At 34.6% G+C, this 20,176-nt stretch overlaps 1 protein-coding gene across 2 annotated transcripts in view; it reads right to left on the reverse strand.

The window, feature by feature from the left end:
* The window catches only part of LOC110032724 (exocyst complex component SEC3A-like), a 145,407-nt gene that overhangs the window by 52,282 nt on the left and 72,949 nt on the right, over positions 1-20,176 (reverse strand). For both annotated transcript variants that reach the window (XM_020736452.1, XM_020736453.1), the window contains exons 11-16: positions 8,779-8,907; positions 8,615-8,695; positions 8,455-8,529; positions 7,403-7,576; positions 7,175-7,325; positions 7,012-7,076 (exon numbers count right to left, since the gene is read on the reverse strand). In XM_020736452.1, the coding sequence (XP_020592111.1) occupies positions 7,012-7,076; positions 7,175-7,325; positions 7,403-7,576; positions 8,455-8,529; positions 8,615-8,695; positions 8,779-8,907 (675 nt within the window). The remainder of the gene's footprint in view (positions 1-7,011; positions 7,077-7,174; positions 7,326-7,402; positions 7,577-8,454; positions 8,530-8,614; positions 8,696-8,778; positions 8,908-20,176) is intronic.

Below are 20,176 nucleotides of genomic sequence, written 5' to 3' on the forward strand. Positions count from 1 at the left end.
TCAACCTCCACAGCTGCAGCCGCCCCCAAATAGCCATCGTTGTTGTTCACTGCAATTTTTCCATTTCCAACCACCTAAATTGCATCCATGTGACCAATTTGTTGTTCCAACACTTCCCTTGTGTTGCGATTGCTGCTCCAGCCACCCAAAACCATTCCTTGTGCTGCCTTGTTGTTGTCTCAGCTGCCCGAGCGACTTTCTCGCAATCTAGTTGTTGTTCCACTGCCCAGAACCACCCCTAGCCGCTATTTCTTCATTGTCCATTTCACCTACCCCCATGCCACCACCTCTTCAAGCCCCTTAATGACCACCACCACTACCAGAGATCTACTCTGGTTGTTGTGTCTTGAGTCGTGTGGTTATTATTTACTATTTCAGTATGTTGTATGTCGTGTTTCCAGATTTTGTGTTTTGTAACTGCCCACTACCTTCGGCAATAATAAGATTTGTTTTTACTATCGTTATTTAGGTTAACTCTAGTATCATGCATGCTTTGAAAATTGACGCCCAACACTTTAAATGAGCGTCCAAAGTTTAAAGCTAGATTGGACATTAAATAATATCGGTAAGAATTTTATGATCCAGTTCCAAATTTCTCATTGTTGTATACCCCAAATGATTAAATACCACTTACGATAAAAAAACTTTCACATAAGAAAAAATAATAGACTCAAACATTTAGCTTATTAAAATATTAGAAGAGAATAAATAACTTCTTATGTAAATTAGTTTTTTATTAACCTAATAGCCATGTCAAGTTATCATTATTTTTATCAACCTAATAGCCATGTCACTAATCAGCTTACTCAATAGAAGTAGTCAACCCAATCTAACAAAAAATACTTAGTCAACTATCATATATTATGTCATCAAGGTCCCAATAGACCTAGAGTAAAAGTTTATCAAAGGAGCAATCTTAAGCCAACATTAACGATCAAAGAGATTTCTATCATATAAGGTTATAAAAAAGCTCATCATTCAAAAACAACTCGTATCAAACAAACAAGTTGAACATATATAATTTTTTTATAAGCTATCATATAAGCTAAAAAACTCATGTTCAATTCATTCGTTAAACAAACAAGTTGAACATATATAATTTTTTTAGCTTAATTCATGAACGAGCTTAACACAAAAAAACTTTTGTTTAATCATGATCGACTCATATTATCTCTAATTAGTTAATTAATTAATATTATTAGAATAATTTTATCTTATTTTTTATGTTGTGTTTAAAAAATATTAAATTTTTTTATTTTATAAATCATTCAAACTAATTTTTAGTCGAACATGAGCCGAAACAAATAAACAAATTTAAATCGAAATAAATACAAATATGTTATTTACGAGCTATTTCAAATATGAGCTATTTTCAAATTTTAAAAAAAAACAATAAAATTGAACAGAATTAACCCATAGGCTCGCGCTCAAGCTTAGCCCAATTACACCGCTTCTATCATATTTAGTGTCATATGGCTCACAACTCAAAATTTGGCCACTGAGGTATCAATGAACTTAAATTATAATCTTAATATAATGATTTCATCATTCAGATTAACCATCCATTAGCAAAAAAAAAAATATACGCACATAATCAATATGAGAATTTTGAGTGTGATAATATGAACACCCTTGATATAAAATTAGCTCTTTATGAGGATGGAGGAGCATCTGCTCTAAATGCAAACCAAAATAATATCACTTTGTATTGTTTTAATTTTTTTCTTTATTTTGAATTTCTTATGTTTACGGAAGAAATGATTGATCATAGCATCAAAGAGCATTTATAATAAGGATCTGCTGCGGTTGAAATTTACTATTCATTGTTAGAAAGAGTATATATTCACTTAAACATGTAAATTACTATGTCATACGCCTTGTTGACTATGTCATTTATGTACAGTGAATCTGGTTTCAAAGGTTTGGGCTAGCCTAAAAACCTTGCCTACTCTATTTGCTCATTTGTAGAGGATCATATTTAGAAAAGGTTATGTACAAATGTGAAATTCAAGTTTAATTTTCCCAATATTAAATTAAACATGAATTGTGTTGGGATTGAGGCATACATTCAGAATATTTGAGAAAGTCCCGAATTTGGGACTTAAGAACCGTGTTATAATAAAAGTGGCTCACAATTTTTTCCTTTGGTTGGTGAGCTTTGAGTATGGGACATTTCGGTGCAGGTGAAAAATACTCAACCACCAGACCTTCATCTCATCCATGACCCACAGAATTTTCTCTTTCAATAGAAATTTTATTATATAATTCCTTGAAAATCTTACGCAAATGCATGATAAAACAAATTTGCAATCATGACGTATACAATATTTTGTTAATTGAGTAATTGCTGCCATATAGGCTTCACCAACCCTAATAGTGATACAATTCCAGAGCTCCTAGAAGATATTTGGTAAGTGGATTTTGATGGGAGGTAATTGTGAAATAGCGAGAGAAAGAAATATGGGAGTTCAATGGCAGTTAGACAAAGATAGGCGTCGATCAACGACTATCTAGGTTGAAATCAACAAAAGAAAACTCTAAATCGATGATGTTTGAGTGGAGAGATAATTCCACTACCTATTCCTGAGCAAGATACATATATCACCTACAAAAAGAAGAGGATACAACACTCTAAAGAGCATAACATAGAGAAAAATCTCTCATGTCATAAAATCAACAAAAGCTGAAAGCCAAACAACTCCAAAAGAAATATATAGGAGCTCCCTAATAAAAAATAACCTAAATCGGAAAATAAAGAAAAATGACAGGAACAAGAAAGAATAAATGAAACAAAAACAGTTGAAAAAGGTAGGCATGCTTAGCTAGCAATCCTGTACTCAAGACTCCCACGAGCATGAGGGAATAGTAAAGGATTAACATATTCACGGGATCAGGTGCGTGAAGGATGTGTCCCATATCACTCTCCTCCTGCATCACCCTCCCCGGGTAGGATGGGGTTCACCTTTCTCTTTGAAGGCTTTTAGAATCGATCTATCACTATCAAACCAAAATCATCGTTTTGATGTGTCTAAGGCAATCCCACTGCAAAATATGTGCTCACGTGCATTTCAAGAAACTCCATAATGCATATGTTCTTCCATAGTCTATCCTAACAAAAAATATATTTATCGTTTTTTGGCACAATTAGAGCTGGAACTGCATATAGACGAGTATTCTCATGAGCTAAGTCTTCAGTCATTAAATATATAATCCGCTTCTCCCACTTCTCGTACTAGGCTGGGAGCATCTAATAAATAAGATTGTCTAAAGGAACTAACTCTAGAATGAAATTTATGACAAATTAGATCATTCTCAGTGCCATCCACCCAAAAGATAAATTATCGATATGTATATCCAGCGAATACCTCAACAAAGGCCACCTTTTTTCGAGTATCAGCTTTTCGTACAGACTACCTTCTATAAAAATCAATGTTAATTCGACCAGAGTCTCTCTTATAGGCTTAGATTTAATCACTAGTGTCTCTGCCTCTTCATTCTCTCCTATTTCGCTGTCCATTTCTTCAATTCCTCCATACTTAGTGAAAGAGATCGCCCTTCTGTTTGGGCAATCAGGTGCCACGCAGTCAAAACCATGACACTTGAAGCATTTTCTAGTAGGAATAGATTTGGGAGTACTGATAGGCACCACATTTTCTTCACTTTGTACGGGTTCCTCACCTGGTTGGGTCAGCTTGGGTTTTCCATGGAGCGCGCTCTTACAGCGTGATCCGAGGGTTGAAATTTGTTTGGAGGGTGGTGTAGATCTGATACTGTTATGTTGTATCTCCACCTTCAGGGCTAGGATGTGAATATTTTGTAATGTCCAATAAGGTTGTACTTATACTGCATTGCCAATGGAGGATCTCAATCACCTAAGATATTGAGCTATGGTGTTCTTCTCGAACTCCACTAACCCACACTTCTCCAAAAGTTGGTCTAACTCAACTGTGTAACCCTCCACAGAAAAATCTCTCTACGCAGATGATAAAGTATCATATGCATATCCTTTGGTAATGCAGGGAAAGATATTTGCGTTGCATCTCCCATTTCATCTTAGACAGAAGGTGATCTTACTCCTCCCTTCCCGTGTCGAAGATGTTTCAAATTCTCCCACCATAAAAAAAATATTCTTCATTAGCTTAATAGCGACGCGTATGACCCTCTTGTCAAGTGGGACGTCCTTGTATTCAAAGACTTGTTTCATTGCCCTTAGCTATTTGATGAATTTGTCTGAATTCATGCGACCGTTAATATTAGATAAATCAATCTTCACATTAAAATCATCATTTTTACTCTGATATGCTATGTCAAATCATTGAGATAATGATTCTTTCACAATGGAAACTGCCTCGTGGAAGAAATTCACTTCCTCCTCTCGATCTGGTGAATCATCATTATGACTATGGATGAACTCACCAAATTTTCTCCTCGCACAGGCAACAAACCTCTATTGTAATTGACGGATTTCTCTTTACATGTCTTCCATAATAAGCTCCTAAGCTCCTCTTTGGAGATTCTTCCTAAGAAAAACTATTTCCTTTCCTCCTAATTAGATTTTCGGTGGATGTAGAGCAAATGTAGGTTTGCGATTCAAGGTTGCTCGGGGGGCTTAGGATTTAGTGCCAGGTGTTGTTGGAAAACTTTGTTGGAGGTGAAAAGGTTGGAATTTAAAAAATTAGGGTTGGGGTTAGAAACTATGATAGGAATAATTTAGGTATGTTGGAATTTTTTTAATTTCAGATTTGGGGCACAAAAGAAAAATCCCTACAAATTCAAATTTGTCGAGCTCTAATACCAGATGCTAACGTTCTAGAGTTCCTAGAAATGTTTGGGAAACGGAATTTGTGAGGAGATTGTCATGGAATAGCAAGGGAATGAAATATGGGTGTTTGGCGGTGTTTAAATGGGGATGGGTATCAATCAACAACTGTCTCGATTGAAATCAATGAAATAAACAAGATATAGATACACCACTTGCAAAAGGAATATGATGCAACACTCCCAAGAACATAGCACAAAAAAGTGTCTCAGTTCATAAACTCAACAAAAACTAAAATACAAACAACACCAAAATAAATAAATAAAAAGTTTGTAAAAAGAAATAACATAAATTAAACAATAAAGAAAAATGAAATGAACTAAAAAGAAATGAAAGAAAAGAGAAACGGTTGAAATGGATAGGCCCGCTCAGCTGTCAATCCTGCATCGCGGCAATCCCGTACTCGCTACTCCAGCGTGCACAAGGGAATAGCAAAGCAATCTCTTATTGACGGGATCGAGGGTGAATGCGGCACCCGCATGCATTAAGGACGTGTCGTGCGTCAATTAGTGTTGTTTGAGGATCAAACCTAAAAGTTAAGCCTTACAGCCAAGCAATAAGTGGGATAGACCATTTTAAAATGTACTTTGTATTTAATGTAATGATTTATGTCTACTCATTCATTAAATTATGGAGTATTAGTTTTATAAATCAATATTTATATTTTCTTGATATTTATGCCCCTTTACCCAATAAAAATTTAGGAAGGGTTTTATATAGGGCAATTCATAAGTTTGACCAAGAAAACAAGGGTTGTACAGCTCAAAATTAATGCAAAGAAGTTCAACAATTCTCAAAATACTTTTTAGAGTTTTCTAAAAATTTTTCTTAATACATTTTTTTTATTTATAATTTTTTTAATTTTTTCAAAGAGTGCCTCTAATTTTTTTATAAATTAGTATGTTTCTATATTATTATATTTTTTATTTATTAACAAAACAGTGAATAAAAAATCAATGCCGCATACAGGAGCTGAAAAGAGTCAAGAGTTTGTTTTTTTTAAATTAGCATTAGCAATAAGAATATTTGTGGCAGATTGAGACTCATAATTTTGGAGTTTAACAGCTTGTAGATATATTGAAATGATTCTTATATAAGTTTATGATTCATTGTTAATGACTTAAAAGTTAAAAACACAATTCAAACTCTTATCACTCGATTCTGAGATTTTTATAAAATATAAACACAATAATTCAAAATTTATATATAAATTATTTTTTATTAAAAGCATGTGTTTATAATGCAAAATGTGAATTTCTTCAACTTTTTTCTCCCTTGCATGTATAAGTCATCCTTCCATGCCACAACCTAGATAATAATGAAGATCATTTTTGAAAAACTTTACAGCTAGACTTACGATGATGGTCCATTATGCTAAATGAGTATGATTTGAGAATTCTTTATTTTATGCAAAGGGATTGTATTGAACCAGCCGTCCATGAAATTGCATCAATCTATCGCCAACATTCACACATGATGGAGCCCAGATGTGGAATATATATATACCGGGGTCAACAGCAAGAAACAATTAATCCCGTCATCATCAATGAATGCATGATCTAATCAGGCACAACAACCACATCTCCTTCCATTATCTAACCCTACCCCATCACCATGGCAACCTTTCTACCTCTTTCTTCCATGATATCAATCTCTAGGATTACTTGGGTTTGTGAAATAGCAAGTACCCTAATCTTAAACTAGTAGCACAATAGCACACCCACTCAGTTTTAGGAGATATTATAATATATTTTGTATAAAGTAAACTCAAAATTTATAACTAAACAATAAAGGCCTCAATTTGGATTGATGGGTGATATTGAAATCTGAGCCAAAGTTAACCCAACCAGAATATGGTTGAACTAAACCTACATTTAAATATTTGACCCAAACCTGGTCCAACTCATCCATTTATCACATGCATCAAGCAATTTTTTGAATAAATATGAATCAATTAAACCAAACATGACTTGTTTAACCCAATCTGAACGGTAATTTGGCCAACCAAAGCTGTATTTTCGAGTTAGGTTTGGGTCATCATTTTTGGTCATATATTGACAGCTGTCACCCAACTAAACAAACAACGTCTGAATGTTAGATGGCTTCATCACAGTTCATTCTCATGGGCTCGCCTATAATCTAACTTCTAGCATTACCCTGCTGAATAACATAACCATGATAAAGAAAATTACTTGTATTCCATCAAGCAACTCTTGAAGAGCTTCATTTAGCGCTCCAAACTCAGAAGAAATATCATCTGGAAGAAAAAAGGTCACCTAAATTAGAAAAAAATATTACAAAGAAAGATTATTTTGATAAAAAAATTGATACAGGAAGAACAGGAAAGAAGTTTACTTAGGTCACCATCATCTTCATCAGGATCCATGATACCGAGGTCATCATTTGCTTCATCACCATCCATTACAGCCCTCTTAATATTAGAAGGGACTCCAGGTGAAACGAGAGCAGGAACATCAAAGCACATAAAATGTGCAAAGAATGAACTCTGATATAAGATGGCAAACATAGAGCAATCAATGCAAAATTTCACCCCAAAAAATTAAGAGGAAACAGATAAGTTACCTCATCCACAAGAAGAGGAATAAAAATTGTGAGCATTCTTGCATAAGCTTCTGAAACTGTAGAAGTATCAGTATTATTTGGGGACTGACCGGAACCTGTAGAAGCTTCAAGCCAAACTGCAGGATTTCTGGAAGCCTTAGTACTTGCCCGGAGTTCATTGGCAAATTCACGTGCCTGAAATATACCAGTTAAAAATAGAAACAAAAATTTACATCAAAAATTTCTGTCACCTTGAACCGGATTGGAAAAATTATACAAAATTAACACCATCAACCAATTCAATTGGCCAATATAGTTCGAGTCAGAGCACTTAGGTGTTAAACCCACAGAACAAATTTTATTAAAACAATTAGAAATTAAGATATATCTAAACTACAATAAAATTAGAAGTTCAAAAGGATGAAGGAATATAGATGTAAGATGAGATACTTCTTTAAGATATTTTAATTTTTTTTTTATTTTTTTTTATTTTATAAAAATTTGCATATTTGATTTACCATAAAAGCACCAGCCTTTCATCACTATCGTTATCCTTGTAATATTTTGTTGAATTACTACTATAAGAGGGCAATGCATTATTGATTGATAAATTTTATTTTAAATCCCTTCCCGATACTTTGTTCTCTTAATGAATCCCCACCAGCAATTTGGACTCCTCTCTTCTCCCTCCTATTCTTCAGAGAATTTATGACGTCTCTCTCTGAAATCACCTAGGAATTGCATGATTTTCTGTTTTGTGTGTTCATCACTTGATTTTCAATAGCCTTTAAGGTCAGCACAATGGACTATTCTGACAACATACATTCTAAATTTGTGCAAAAGCTGACAATTCTTATATACTCTAAAGCAAAACTCCTCTTATGCTGCTATCAAAATCTGTATCAAATCATCCTTCATGCTATTTCAGATTTTGTTGAAGGCCAAGTATGTAGCTATGCATGAAAATAATAAGCTTGTGTTTAGGACAGAATAATCTGACCTTCCGGATGAATTTTATAAGAATTAAGGAGAAAACATTCAAATTTGATTAAAGCAAAACCCTTTCTCCTCACCTCTCTACGGAGCAACAAATTGAGAGAATGACAGTAAGCCTTCCTCAAAGGGCCTAAGCAATTCTTGTCAAGGCTCTGAATATCATTAATAGAAAGCACACAATAGATTAGAAAGGTTAAATGATATCACTCCTAAAAATTATCTTAATGCAGTAGGAACCTTCAAATGCTGAAGAAGCCTTGCATATGTCCTGCATTTGTATCTCAGATCAGCATGATCAGGCCGTTTTAACTGTCCACGCTGCAAGTAAATAAAATGTACCCTCAACCTTAAACTTTAAAAGGATATTATATAATGAAAAAGGGCTTAAAGAAGAAACCAGCCTGAGAAAAATAGCTTTTGTCACTTATCATAAAGTCGACAAGACTAGCGAAGTAATTTCTAAGAAATTCAGATGCTCTCCGAACAAATGTAACTTTTAGTTTTTCTAATTCGGCTCTCTTTTCCCTAACCTGCATGAATGATGTACAGATGCAGCGTAAAAATTTATTAGAATCATAATCAACTTCCCAAAGCACATGAATAACATAATACTGCTAGAGAAACATGTCAGGGTAGATAATAATCATATCCAAAAAATCTTCATAATAATTTCACTAAGTGGTCAAAAATCAACAAAAGGAACAGATAAAATTGAGAGCCCAATAAGTATAAAAAATAAATGATGAAATATCAAAAAATAACTTAGGTTGAGCCTACAAAATATCAAACCACGCTCAAGTTAAACTCCTCTTAGCTCGTATAAAAATTTTGTTTTATGATTTGTTTAAATAAATTGCAGAAAAAATTCATAATGCTTAAAAGTAGGAAGATCTTACCCCCATAATTCCATTCACAAAAAAGCAGCATATCGATTCACCATTTTTTTTCCATTTATTCTATGTAAAGCTTTTCAGAATGACAGTCATTTCTAAACAAATCTAACTGCATTGATCTAGTAACACACACACACAGATTGTATTTTTTTCTTCATTCTCAGTGACAAATTTAAACATAGGGTACACATGCAAAAGCAAACAATGTCATTGCCGGGTCCCACGTACCGGTCATGAAAAGTGACGTGAAAAGCAGAGGGTTGTTGAAAATTTACCAATAGGTAGTTGATGGCCAGTGTAAACATGTTGTCAAAAATTATGTAATGAATTATTCAAATCATTGTCTTAATGTTATGGTGTTCCTTGGAAGTGGCGCAATGTATGGTCTGAATACAGTTAAAACTGTGCAAGGGTTGCTGCACCGGTGTCCGAGTGTGATGTGAAATAAGCAAGTGTTCTCAAATTATGAACAGATGCGAGCAAAAAAGTTAATCCATAAAACTAATATTATGATAGTAACATGAAATATAGATATTCTCACAAGTAAATTAATGAAATTAGTAGATATTACGATTCATGGAGAGATAAACATCTTATGCATTCAGGAAACTAAATGGGTTAGAGAAAATTCTAAAGGGATTGATAACTGAGATTTTAAATTTTAGCATTCAGGTATGAGTCGCGCTAGAAATGGTGTATATGTAATTATAGATAAGAGTTTCAAATATAATGTTGTAGAAATTAAAAGAATTGGAGATAAAATTATGACTCTAAAGATTGTTATTGATATTAAGATTCTTAATGTTATAAAAATTTATGTCCCCAAGTAGGTTTGAATGTATGTAAAAGAACAATTTTGGAATCACTTAAAATAATAAATACAAAATATACCCCTTGAAAAAAAAAATATTCTATTAGAGAAGATTTTAATGGATATATTGATAGAGTGGCAGAAGGTTTTAAAAGTATTCACGATGGCTATGCCTTCGGAGTGCCTACTAAAGAATCATATTGAATTTTGTTTTAACTTATGATTTTGTTATTGCTAATATTTTATTTAAGAAAATAGATGAATATATTATCGCATTTAAGAGTAGATTTAATGAAACAAAAAGTGATTATGTTCGTATGAGAAAAAAAGATTATCGAGATTGTATAAATTTCAGTACCCAACATCAATTATTGCTTTTAGATTTTATGATGTATGGTTGAAAGATAAAAAATACAACAAAATATTATCACATAATTATATGAGAATACTTAAAAGAAAAATAAAATTACTTTTACAAGTAAATTCATGATCATAATATTTGGGATACTATTCACGATGGTTATGCTTTCGGAGTGACTACTAAAGAATCATATTGAATTTTGTTTTAACTTATGATTTTGTTATTACTAATATTTTATTTAAGAAAATAGATGAACATATTATTGCATTTAAAAATAGATTTAATGAAACAAAAAGTGATTATGTTCGTATGAGAAAAAAAATTATCGAGATTGTATAAATTTCAGTACCCAACATCGATTATTGCTTTTAGATTTTATGATGCATAGTTGAAAGATAAAAAATACAACGAAATATTATCACAGAATTATATGAGAATACTTAAAAGAAAAATAAAATTACTTTTACAAGTAAACTTCATGATCATAATATTTGCGATATTAATGAATAATCTAATATTATATGGGATAAAATAACAAGTATTATCAAACAAATTACAAAATGTGCTCGGAGAATCAAAAGAAAATCTTTTTATGAATAAAAATAAGTGGTGGTAGAATAATAATGTAAAAGAAAGGATAAAAAAAATATGCTATAAAAATAAGTTTAGATGTGAAAGCCTGGAAAATTGAAAATAATATAAGATGGTCTGTCTGAAATCTAAGAAAAAAATTTATGATACTAAAAATTATGTTTTTCATGATCTTTATAATAAATTAGATATTGAAGATTATGAAAGATAATGTATAAATTAGCCATCCAAAGAAATAAGAAAAGTAAAGACTTATTTCAAGAAAAGTATATTAACAATGAAAATCAAAAAAACAAAATCTTAGATGAAGATATTCAATATAGGTGGATGAGATATTTTGATAAACTTTTAATAAAAATTATGAAAATAAGATCGACTTTAGTGATCTTAATATTATAAATAATTTTTTTTTTATTTCTAGCATGGCATTAGTAAAATAGAAGTGAGGAAGTTTTAAAGAAAATGAAGTGTGCAAAAATAATATGATCTGATAGAATTCTAATAGGTATATGGAAATGTTTAAAAGATGTGAGAATTTCTTGGTTTGTAAACTTTCTAATAATAGTTTAAAAACTAAAAAGATTGCAAATGAGCGAAGAAAGAACATTGATTCTTATTTTTAAGAATAAACAGGATACACAATAATGTCAAAATTGTAGACGAACTAAATTAATGTGTCGTATATTAAAATTATGGGAGAGAGTAATTGAACATAGATTACGACATGCTATAAAAATTTATTATAATTAGTTTGGATTCATGTCCACCAAGTCTACTATAGAAGTTATACATTTATTGAGAGGTTTGATAGAAAAGTACTAGAAAGAAAGAAGGATATATATATATATATGATGATTTACAAAAACTTATGATAAGGTTCCAATAGTAATTTGGAGAGTTCTAAAAATAAGGTGTCCATATTACTTATATTAAAATCATTAAAAATATATATACTAAGTTGTTACTTGTGTTTGACAAAAAAATAATTGACAAGTATTTTTCTATTTCAGTTGGATTACATCACAGATTGGATTTAAACCCATACCTTTTTGGTATAGTTATGAATGTTTTTTCTGGACATTTACAAGAGGATGCACCTTGTGGTATGTTTTTTGTAGATGATATCTTTCTTGTTGATAAGACGAAGAGTTCAGGAAAAACTTGAATTATGGAGGTCAACATTAGAGTCTAAATTCTGTTTGAGTAGATCTAAAACTAAATACATTGAATGTAATTTTAGTAGTAACAGAGCTAGTGGCAGGGTTGTAATAATAGGTGATCAAGTCATTAAAAGAAATAAACGTTTTAGATATCTCAGTTCTATTGTTCAAAATGGTGATGATATAGATGGGGAGGTTATTAGTATAATTCAGGTTGGATGGTTGAAGCGGAGGAATGCATCAGGATTATTTTGTGTAGAAAGTGTCAATTAAACTTGAGAAAAATTTTACAAGATGGCAAGGCCTATAATGCATTACGACACAAAATGATAGCTTATAAAATAAAAGCATAAAATTAAATTAAGTGTTGCTGAGATGAGAATGACTTAAAGGATAATGTTATAAGATGGTGGTGAAACCTGCAATGCTTTTTGGCACGAAATTTTGACCTTCAAAAGAGAAGCATAAAACAAAGTTGTGTTGTTGAGATGAGAATGCTTAGGTAGATGAGTAGCTTGACACTTAGAGATAAGATGCGAAATGAATATATCCGTGAAAAGGTTGAGATAGCTCTGTTGACGTCATTTTTAGTGAGGTCTAGTTTTCTTCTTAGGGTTTAGGATCTAGCCTTAAGGTTCTCCCATTGACTATCTTAAAGCCTTAGAAATGAGACCCACCTCATTTTAGAAATTCAACCTACTTCTTCACCCTTTTGGAGTTTCGCATGTGTGGGATCGGCCTCTAACACTTGAAGGTTGAAACCAACATGAGGAAACCCAAAAGGAGTCCCTATAAAATCATTAAGCCCTGGGATTGCCTTATGCACAATTGCACCTTCGCCGCACAAACTTCGCGATTCAGACAGTCGACGCATTCGTTTTCCACAATTCGCATCGCTTGCATTGTTATTCGTTGAAAACTTGAATAAAATTTTTTAAACGATCAATCTTAGGCTCAAAATTTTGACGAAAACAGAATTTGACACGTTCTTTTGACCCGACCGTCGACGAAGTTGTCCGAACGACCCCGGATGATGAAATGAGCTGCACCGATGCGTCCGGAACGTCAATTTTAGCTAGGAAGAAAACTCATTTTGCTAAGACGCCGCGCACGAATAAATTACACGAAATTTGACAATTTTAAATTAAAAAAAAGAAAATAATCCTTATTTTAAAATTCCTAAATCCCTAACTCTCACTCACGCCTCTCGCCTCCTCTCTTTCCCGCCCGCAAGCCCGGCAGAGCAGAGCGTCCCCATTCCCATTCGCGAAACCCGACTGAGCGGCCCACCTCTTCCTCGCGAAGGATCGGCTCGAGGTCTCGCCTTCCCCATGCCCTGCAAAAAGATTCCACCTACTCCATGTCGTTCTGCCTAAAAGCCTTTCTCTGTCACCACGTGCACTACCTACCCTTGTCGCCACTCGCCTTGTCACCGTCGGTCTCGGCTCACCTCCCAAATAAGTGACGGTAAATATGTTCTCCTCCTTTGGCTATATAAACCCCATCTGAGAGGGGCCTTTAGGATTGGCCGAAAATTTAAAGGAAGGGGGAAAGTGCTGTCATTTTCTTTTCTGGATTCTCTGGTTGTTTCCTCTTGAGTGGCTTGGTGTTCTTAGGGTGTGTTCTTTTCTTGTTCTTCTCTTCAAAAAATAGAGCAAGACTTGTTGGAGACACGTAAATATTACATTTGATTGGTTTGGAGACATATTTATGCAACATTCGATTGACTAAAAGCATCGATGTTAAATTTGGAGTTTATGTGTGTATTTATGCTGAACTTCTGTCGATTTGGAGGGGATATATGCATGATTTTGGGGCAAATTTAAGCATTGTTTTAAAGCTGTTTATTCACTATTTTGGACGGGTTCAAATACTGTTTTTTTTCGGTTGAATTAAGAGTTGTTTTTGAAAGGCTTCGAGCATTCTTTTGGGCTACACGTGCTCAACGTTTTTGGGCCTTATGTAAGGTTTTGAGCACTATTTTGGGTCGCCTATATGCATGGTTTTGGGGCTTCTAAAATTGCATATGTTGGGTTGAATTTGCTGCACTTCGGGGCTTTTAAAAACACGTCTTTTGAGTTAAATTGGCTGCAATTCGGGAGCTTTTAAAATGCACCTTTGGTGGGATGATTTTGGCAAGCTCTTCGGAACCTTTTAAAAACATGTTTTGTGGGCTCAATTAGCTTCAGTTTAGAGCTTTCAAAAATATTTTTTTTTGTGGGTTGAAATGGTTGTAGTTTTTGGGGCTTTTAAATGCGTCTTTTGGCGATATTTTGGGCTGATTTGGGCTGCAGTTTTCTGCCCTATTTTGGCAAAATCCGGGCTGCGGTTTTGCCCTGTTTTGGTGATATGTATGTTGCTGATTTTGGCTTGTTTTTGGTCTGGTTTGGGCTGTCGGTTTCACCTGTTTTGGTGAGGTGTGGGCTGCGGTTTGGCCTGTCTTTGGGTGCTTTCTCAGTTTCGATTGTGAGATCTACATACATACCATGCAATTCTTATGTGTTTACATATCTAGTACATTTTGGGGAGATCTACATACATATAATGCAATTCTTATGTGTTTACATTTCCAATATATAGCTGATATCTATGGTTCGATGTTTTGACATACAACACCGTGACAACATATACTTAACTATAAAAAAAAGTGTATTGTATTTGTTAGAATATAATATGGTGGCATTTTTTGAAACAATATGAATGATCTTTGGTGGTGTGAATGCAACAATCGAGTTTAGGGATTAGAAGTGTCGACACATAAGAATTGCAGGCTATGTATGTAGTCGTTGTGTTGGCACAATTCCTTTGTTATTTGCTTAGAATGTGGGTTGGAAATGGGTACTTTTGGATGAGATGTTTGCTATTTGGAAGATTTTGGGTGGGAGACTCTTGGCTCGTTTATTTGAAGTTCGAATATGTGCTATTTTGGAGGGTTAAAATGATTTCATTTGGGAAAGGTGGGGAATCACAAAGGCTTGGATTTACGAAAGTTTGAGGAGCTTCTAGGATCATGGTTTTTGGGGAATTTCAAATGAGTCTTTCAAATGCACATCGTTGGATGTGGGGATTTATTTTAGATTCGGTTGTGAATGTGGCTTTGAGGGTAGACCCATCATTTACTATTTTCGTATTTCAAATGGATCAATCTCTCCTCTTTCTCACCCTTTTTTTTTTCTTTTCTTTTCTTGCTTCTTGGTCAGATTTATACACTTATGTAGGAAGCACAAGTGCGCACATATATCATTTTGCTACATGTGGTCCATTAAACAATGTTGTAAGTAGGTCGATTTCGGGGTTTAGGACAATGATGTAAAAGCCATCCAGGAATGCGTGAGAAGTTTTAGCACAATCCTAACTCAGTGACCTTGAGAGAATGAGGGATTGACACTATTGCACCTCTAATACTTAGTAAATAGTTACCCCTTTTCTTTACGGACAGTGGAAAGTTCCAGCCTACCAATATGACCGACTCATTAAAGCATGAACATTTCTTTATGTGATAAATATGTACACACATAAATCTTTCAAAGTGCATAAATCAAAATTTCTTTTGAAAAAAATGAAATCCTTCCTAAATATTTTCTAAAAATTTCACGGGTCAGTCATATGAACTAGGTTAGGAATTATCATTTTTTGTGACTTTTAGGTCGGCGACCTTTTACTTAGTGTTGGATCACACATACATGGTGTTGATTATTTTGCTAGGGCCCCAGGGTCTTGAATTTGACTCAGGGTCCTGATTCTGAGTCCACCCCGTCCCGAGTGCTTATGATTTTCATCAGTATTTCGTGCATTTTCTACGGATTTCTTTCTTTCCTCGAATTTTTCATATGTTTCTTATGATTTTATTGGAATCTTTACATAGCACTTGTGATTTCCTCCGGATTTTTCTCGTGTTTTTGTTGATTTTCTTTGAGTAACCGTGGGTCAATTGCCATTTTTCTTGAGTTTTCAGGTGATGTTTCTCTTACTATTCATTCTTACCTATACGAATGCATGCTTACACATTTCTTAAATCCTTTCACTATACTCGTTCACTTGTACCTGCGACACCGATCCCATTTACAGGAGCAGCAGACCCTTCAGGTATACAGGTTTATTTATATCTACAACATTTTATTTTCTTTCATGTACATTCTAATGCTTTCATTTGTTGTACATTTACTGCATTTTCTTTAAGGTTGCTTTCCTTACTGCATTTTTTACTGCTTTCCTTTATCGCACCTCCTACTGTTTCATTTATGTATTATACCTTTTAGAATAGGAGGATAATAGTATGGTTTTATAGGAGGTACCCAGCAGCAGATCACCGACTCAACAATTGCATTTACATTTAAACATAAACAAAACTTAGAGACGCTACAGTTTGGAGCTTGGAACAAGTCTTTGTGGGCAACACGAAGAAGCAGCAGCTGGAGGATGACGATTTACAACAACATATATTTTCCTAATTTAAATAACAAATCATAGGACTTCGAGGTAGTATACCTAGCGCGACATAATTCCTCACTTTATCTTTTAAGCCTTTGAACAGTCAGATTGTGTAATTTAAGCCCTAACTTACTTTAGGTTTCTAGATTGTCGTCTGATACGACGTAAACCCTCATATATTTCAGGTCATTTGTATGACCGTGTCATGCAAATATAAGTCCTAAATAATAAAATTAGCAGGATAAAACATCGAATAACATCTTCTCATAATTTAAGTCAAACAATAGGATGGTTTGGGAAGTCACCGAGGTTCTCCTCAGGATCTATGACAGCCTTTAATTTTCTTTTCTTTGATCCCAGAAATAAAAGTTCGCACTTAGTCCCTTTCCCCATGTTACTTTTCTATGTCGAACCTTGAAAACCCTAAACTTTGAATTCATGAAGATAAATATCTTTAATCATCATTGAGAGTTACCTTATGTGACTTCAATCATTTGAGAGGTAATTAACTATAAAGGCTTGCCTCTATGGAGAGCTTTAAGAACTCAGGTAATATAAACTCTATCTAATTCTTAATATTAGATAGGGGAACTTGTCGGTCAACATAAAGGTTCGCAAACTAAAACGAATGTCATAAATTCTTTAGTTTATTTAATCGAGTCTCACAGATAAGTGATATGTCTATTTCTTGGGATATGTATGTCACTTGTAGTGTTGTGCTCGTTTACTAAAATTATCGTATATATGGGATCGGTTCAGTCTCATATTTTCAAAATATATTACATCAAATATATCTTTTTCCCAATTTGAAGGCCGATAATTTCTGGCGAATCCGCTATGGACTAGCTCTACTCTCCATTATGATCAGTAGGTTCTGTCTTCATACATCGGAAATGTGTCAATGTCCCTCATGAACCAGATTACTATTCTTCAGTTGGCATCTTTCGCTCATTTCTTTCGTAGGCAAGCACGGTCAACTCTCTCGGTTCCAGAATCATCTGTTTAACCATCCCTAAAAAAAGTGTTTCAGGAATTTTTAGAGTTTTTTTTTTTTTTATGGGGTCAGATCCCCAATAAGTGTGTTAGTTCGCGAGGTGCGTTGAGAAATCAGCCTCGGACCGGGTCCTGAATTTCATTTTTAATCTCTACTCTCATATCTTCCGTTTAAATTCTAAAATTAAGCGAACACCATTAACAAATATATAAAAAACACACTCCAAAATCCATAAATAAAGATTAAATAAGACGAAAGTATCAAAACAAAATGAAAGGAATAAAAAATAATGTACATAAATGAAAATTTAAAAAAAAAATCGACCCAGTTCACATGACAAGTGCGTTAACTTGATTACTTCTGTTGAAACTGCAAGGCACAGGACGTCGCAGACTTTCAAAAATTCTTCAAATGACATTGAGAATGTCTTCGCCAAAGTTGATCTATTCTTTCGCTACTGGATTAGAGTTTGTTATCAACAAGAGCGAGCTGCCTGACCTGACAGTCATTAAATTTGGACAAGTTTCGATGATATTGAAGCTAAGTTGGTCGTCGCAGTGATGAAGCCTGAAATGAACAAGTTCGTTAAGCCTATTTCAGAGTTCAATTTGAAGCCTGCTACGAAATTCTCCCCTCATAAGAGATCGTTTGAAAGGAACTCTTCTAATGTTGTGGGGTCTGCTGCTAGGAATGTTGGGATTGCTCCCAAAGTTGTTCCTGCTCTTACCGTCGGATTCACCACCGTTATACTAGTTGCTCTACCAATTAAAGAAAAAGAGATTCTACACGAGGAATGGTCAGTCGACGCTTATAACCCACCGTTTTCTGGATTTGAGATGGGGTCCAATTCAAAGTCCATGCAACCAACGAAAACACAGGAAAGAAGGCGCAGCCAGGAAATTCTAAAAGTCGAACAGCCTCGACGGTCACGCCAACACCCGCAGCAGTACTGTCAACAGTCAGCTCAGCAAAGACCGTATCTTACAGATAGAAGGTCGTCCGCAACAATGAATCAACAATTAAGCAAAGTATACCCGCTCAAAGAAGAGTCAGTATCGAAGATGTTCCGCAACTTGCTAATAAAACCAGAATTCAAACTACCAGAGCCAAAAAAGCTAGAGGAGACCAGTAGGAAAGATCACCCCCAATATTGCCCATATAATCGGTTGCTCAGCCACACCATAGAAAACTGCTTTAGCTTCAAGGAGCTTGAGAGGAATTTCAATGGTGGAAATGTAACAATCTCGAATGAATATTTAAAAGAACCTGAAAGAGGTTCTGTAAATATGATTTCAGTTGATTTAATTAACTTCCACACGACACCGGTGCACAAGAAAATAAGTGATGTTTCTCGAAAACTTCCTAATGACCTTATAGTTATTAAAGGAAAGTCAATTGAGTTTGCCTTGAAAAAGCTCCGAGTCGACATTGCACAACTGTTTAAAGATCAGAAAGAAGACATTAGAGATGAAAATTACAGCCTAGCAGATTACATGGAAGGTGATTTCTCAAAAATCAACGTCATCGAAACCCAGACCACGTTATCTGTGTGCGATGCTTTGTCTTCTGGTGAGGAGAACGTCGCGGATGAGTGGCAAAGGACCATCCAGCAAAGGGACGAACAAATCAACCGCCTCGAAAAGAAGATTGAAGAAATGACAGCCGTCATGATTACAATGCAAAGACAGTCACAATCACCACAGATGATACCTCCAGAGATAAATCAACCGGGGACCATTCATGTAGCAAATGAAAGAAAAGAGTTCACCTCCAGTGAGCAACCGCAGAAGGATTCAGTTTAAGGTTTGACACATGAAAATGAAATTGAACAGATGGTCGAACAACAGGTGAGAGAAACCTTGGATCAATCAAAAGGAGAGACATCAACTTTAAAGGATAGATACTATCCCGAGGAGTTTGATGTCATCCAATACCCCAAGAGTTCATACCACCTTTGTTCAAAACATTCGATGGGATTGGAAACCCTCGTCAGCAAGTTGCACACTTCCGAGCAAGTTGTTGCAACAAGGGGGGTAACAAAGCACTTTTGTTCCGTCAGTTTGCAAGTAGCCTCACCGGAGTTGTTTTTGATTGATATGCAGAGCTACCAAATGGTTCAGTAAAGATGTTCACAGAAATGAAAAACCATTTTGTCAATCGGTTTGTCGTAGTTCAGCACCACATCATTGTTGGTGATCATATGGTAGAGAGGCAAAAACCAGATGAACCCTTGGTGGGGTACATGCTACGGTGGAGAAATCTTAGCATGAGGTGTGAGTCGCAGTTGCAACAGCAGCAAGCAATTGAGATTCTTCTAAAAATCATCAACGGTCTAGTGGGTTTCTTACTTAGAGGTTTTACAATCAGAATGTTCGAGAAGTTGCTTAGCAAAGCCAGGAATCTCTAAAGAGAAGCTAAGCAATTTGGTTTTCCGCAAGGGGCTGAGGAGCTAGAACCAATGGAGATATTTGAAAAGAAATTTGGGACAGCTGCTGTGGACGACAGGAGAAAGCGACAATTACAAATACAAGTCGAACAACGTCAACGGACCTCCCAAC

This window comes from Phalaenopsis equestris, unplaced genomic scaffold, assembly GCF_001263595.1.
Source record: "Phalaenopsis equestris unplaced genomic scaffold, ASM126359v1 Scaffold001013, whole genome shotgun sequence".
Taxonomy (NCBI): Eukaryota; Viridiplantae; Streptophyta; class Magnoliopsida; order Asparagales; family Orchidaceae; genus Phalaenopsis; species Phalaenopsis equestris.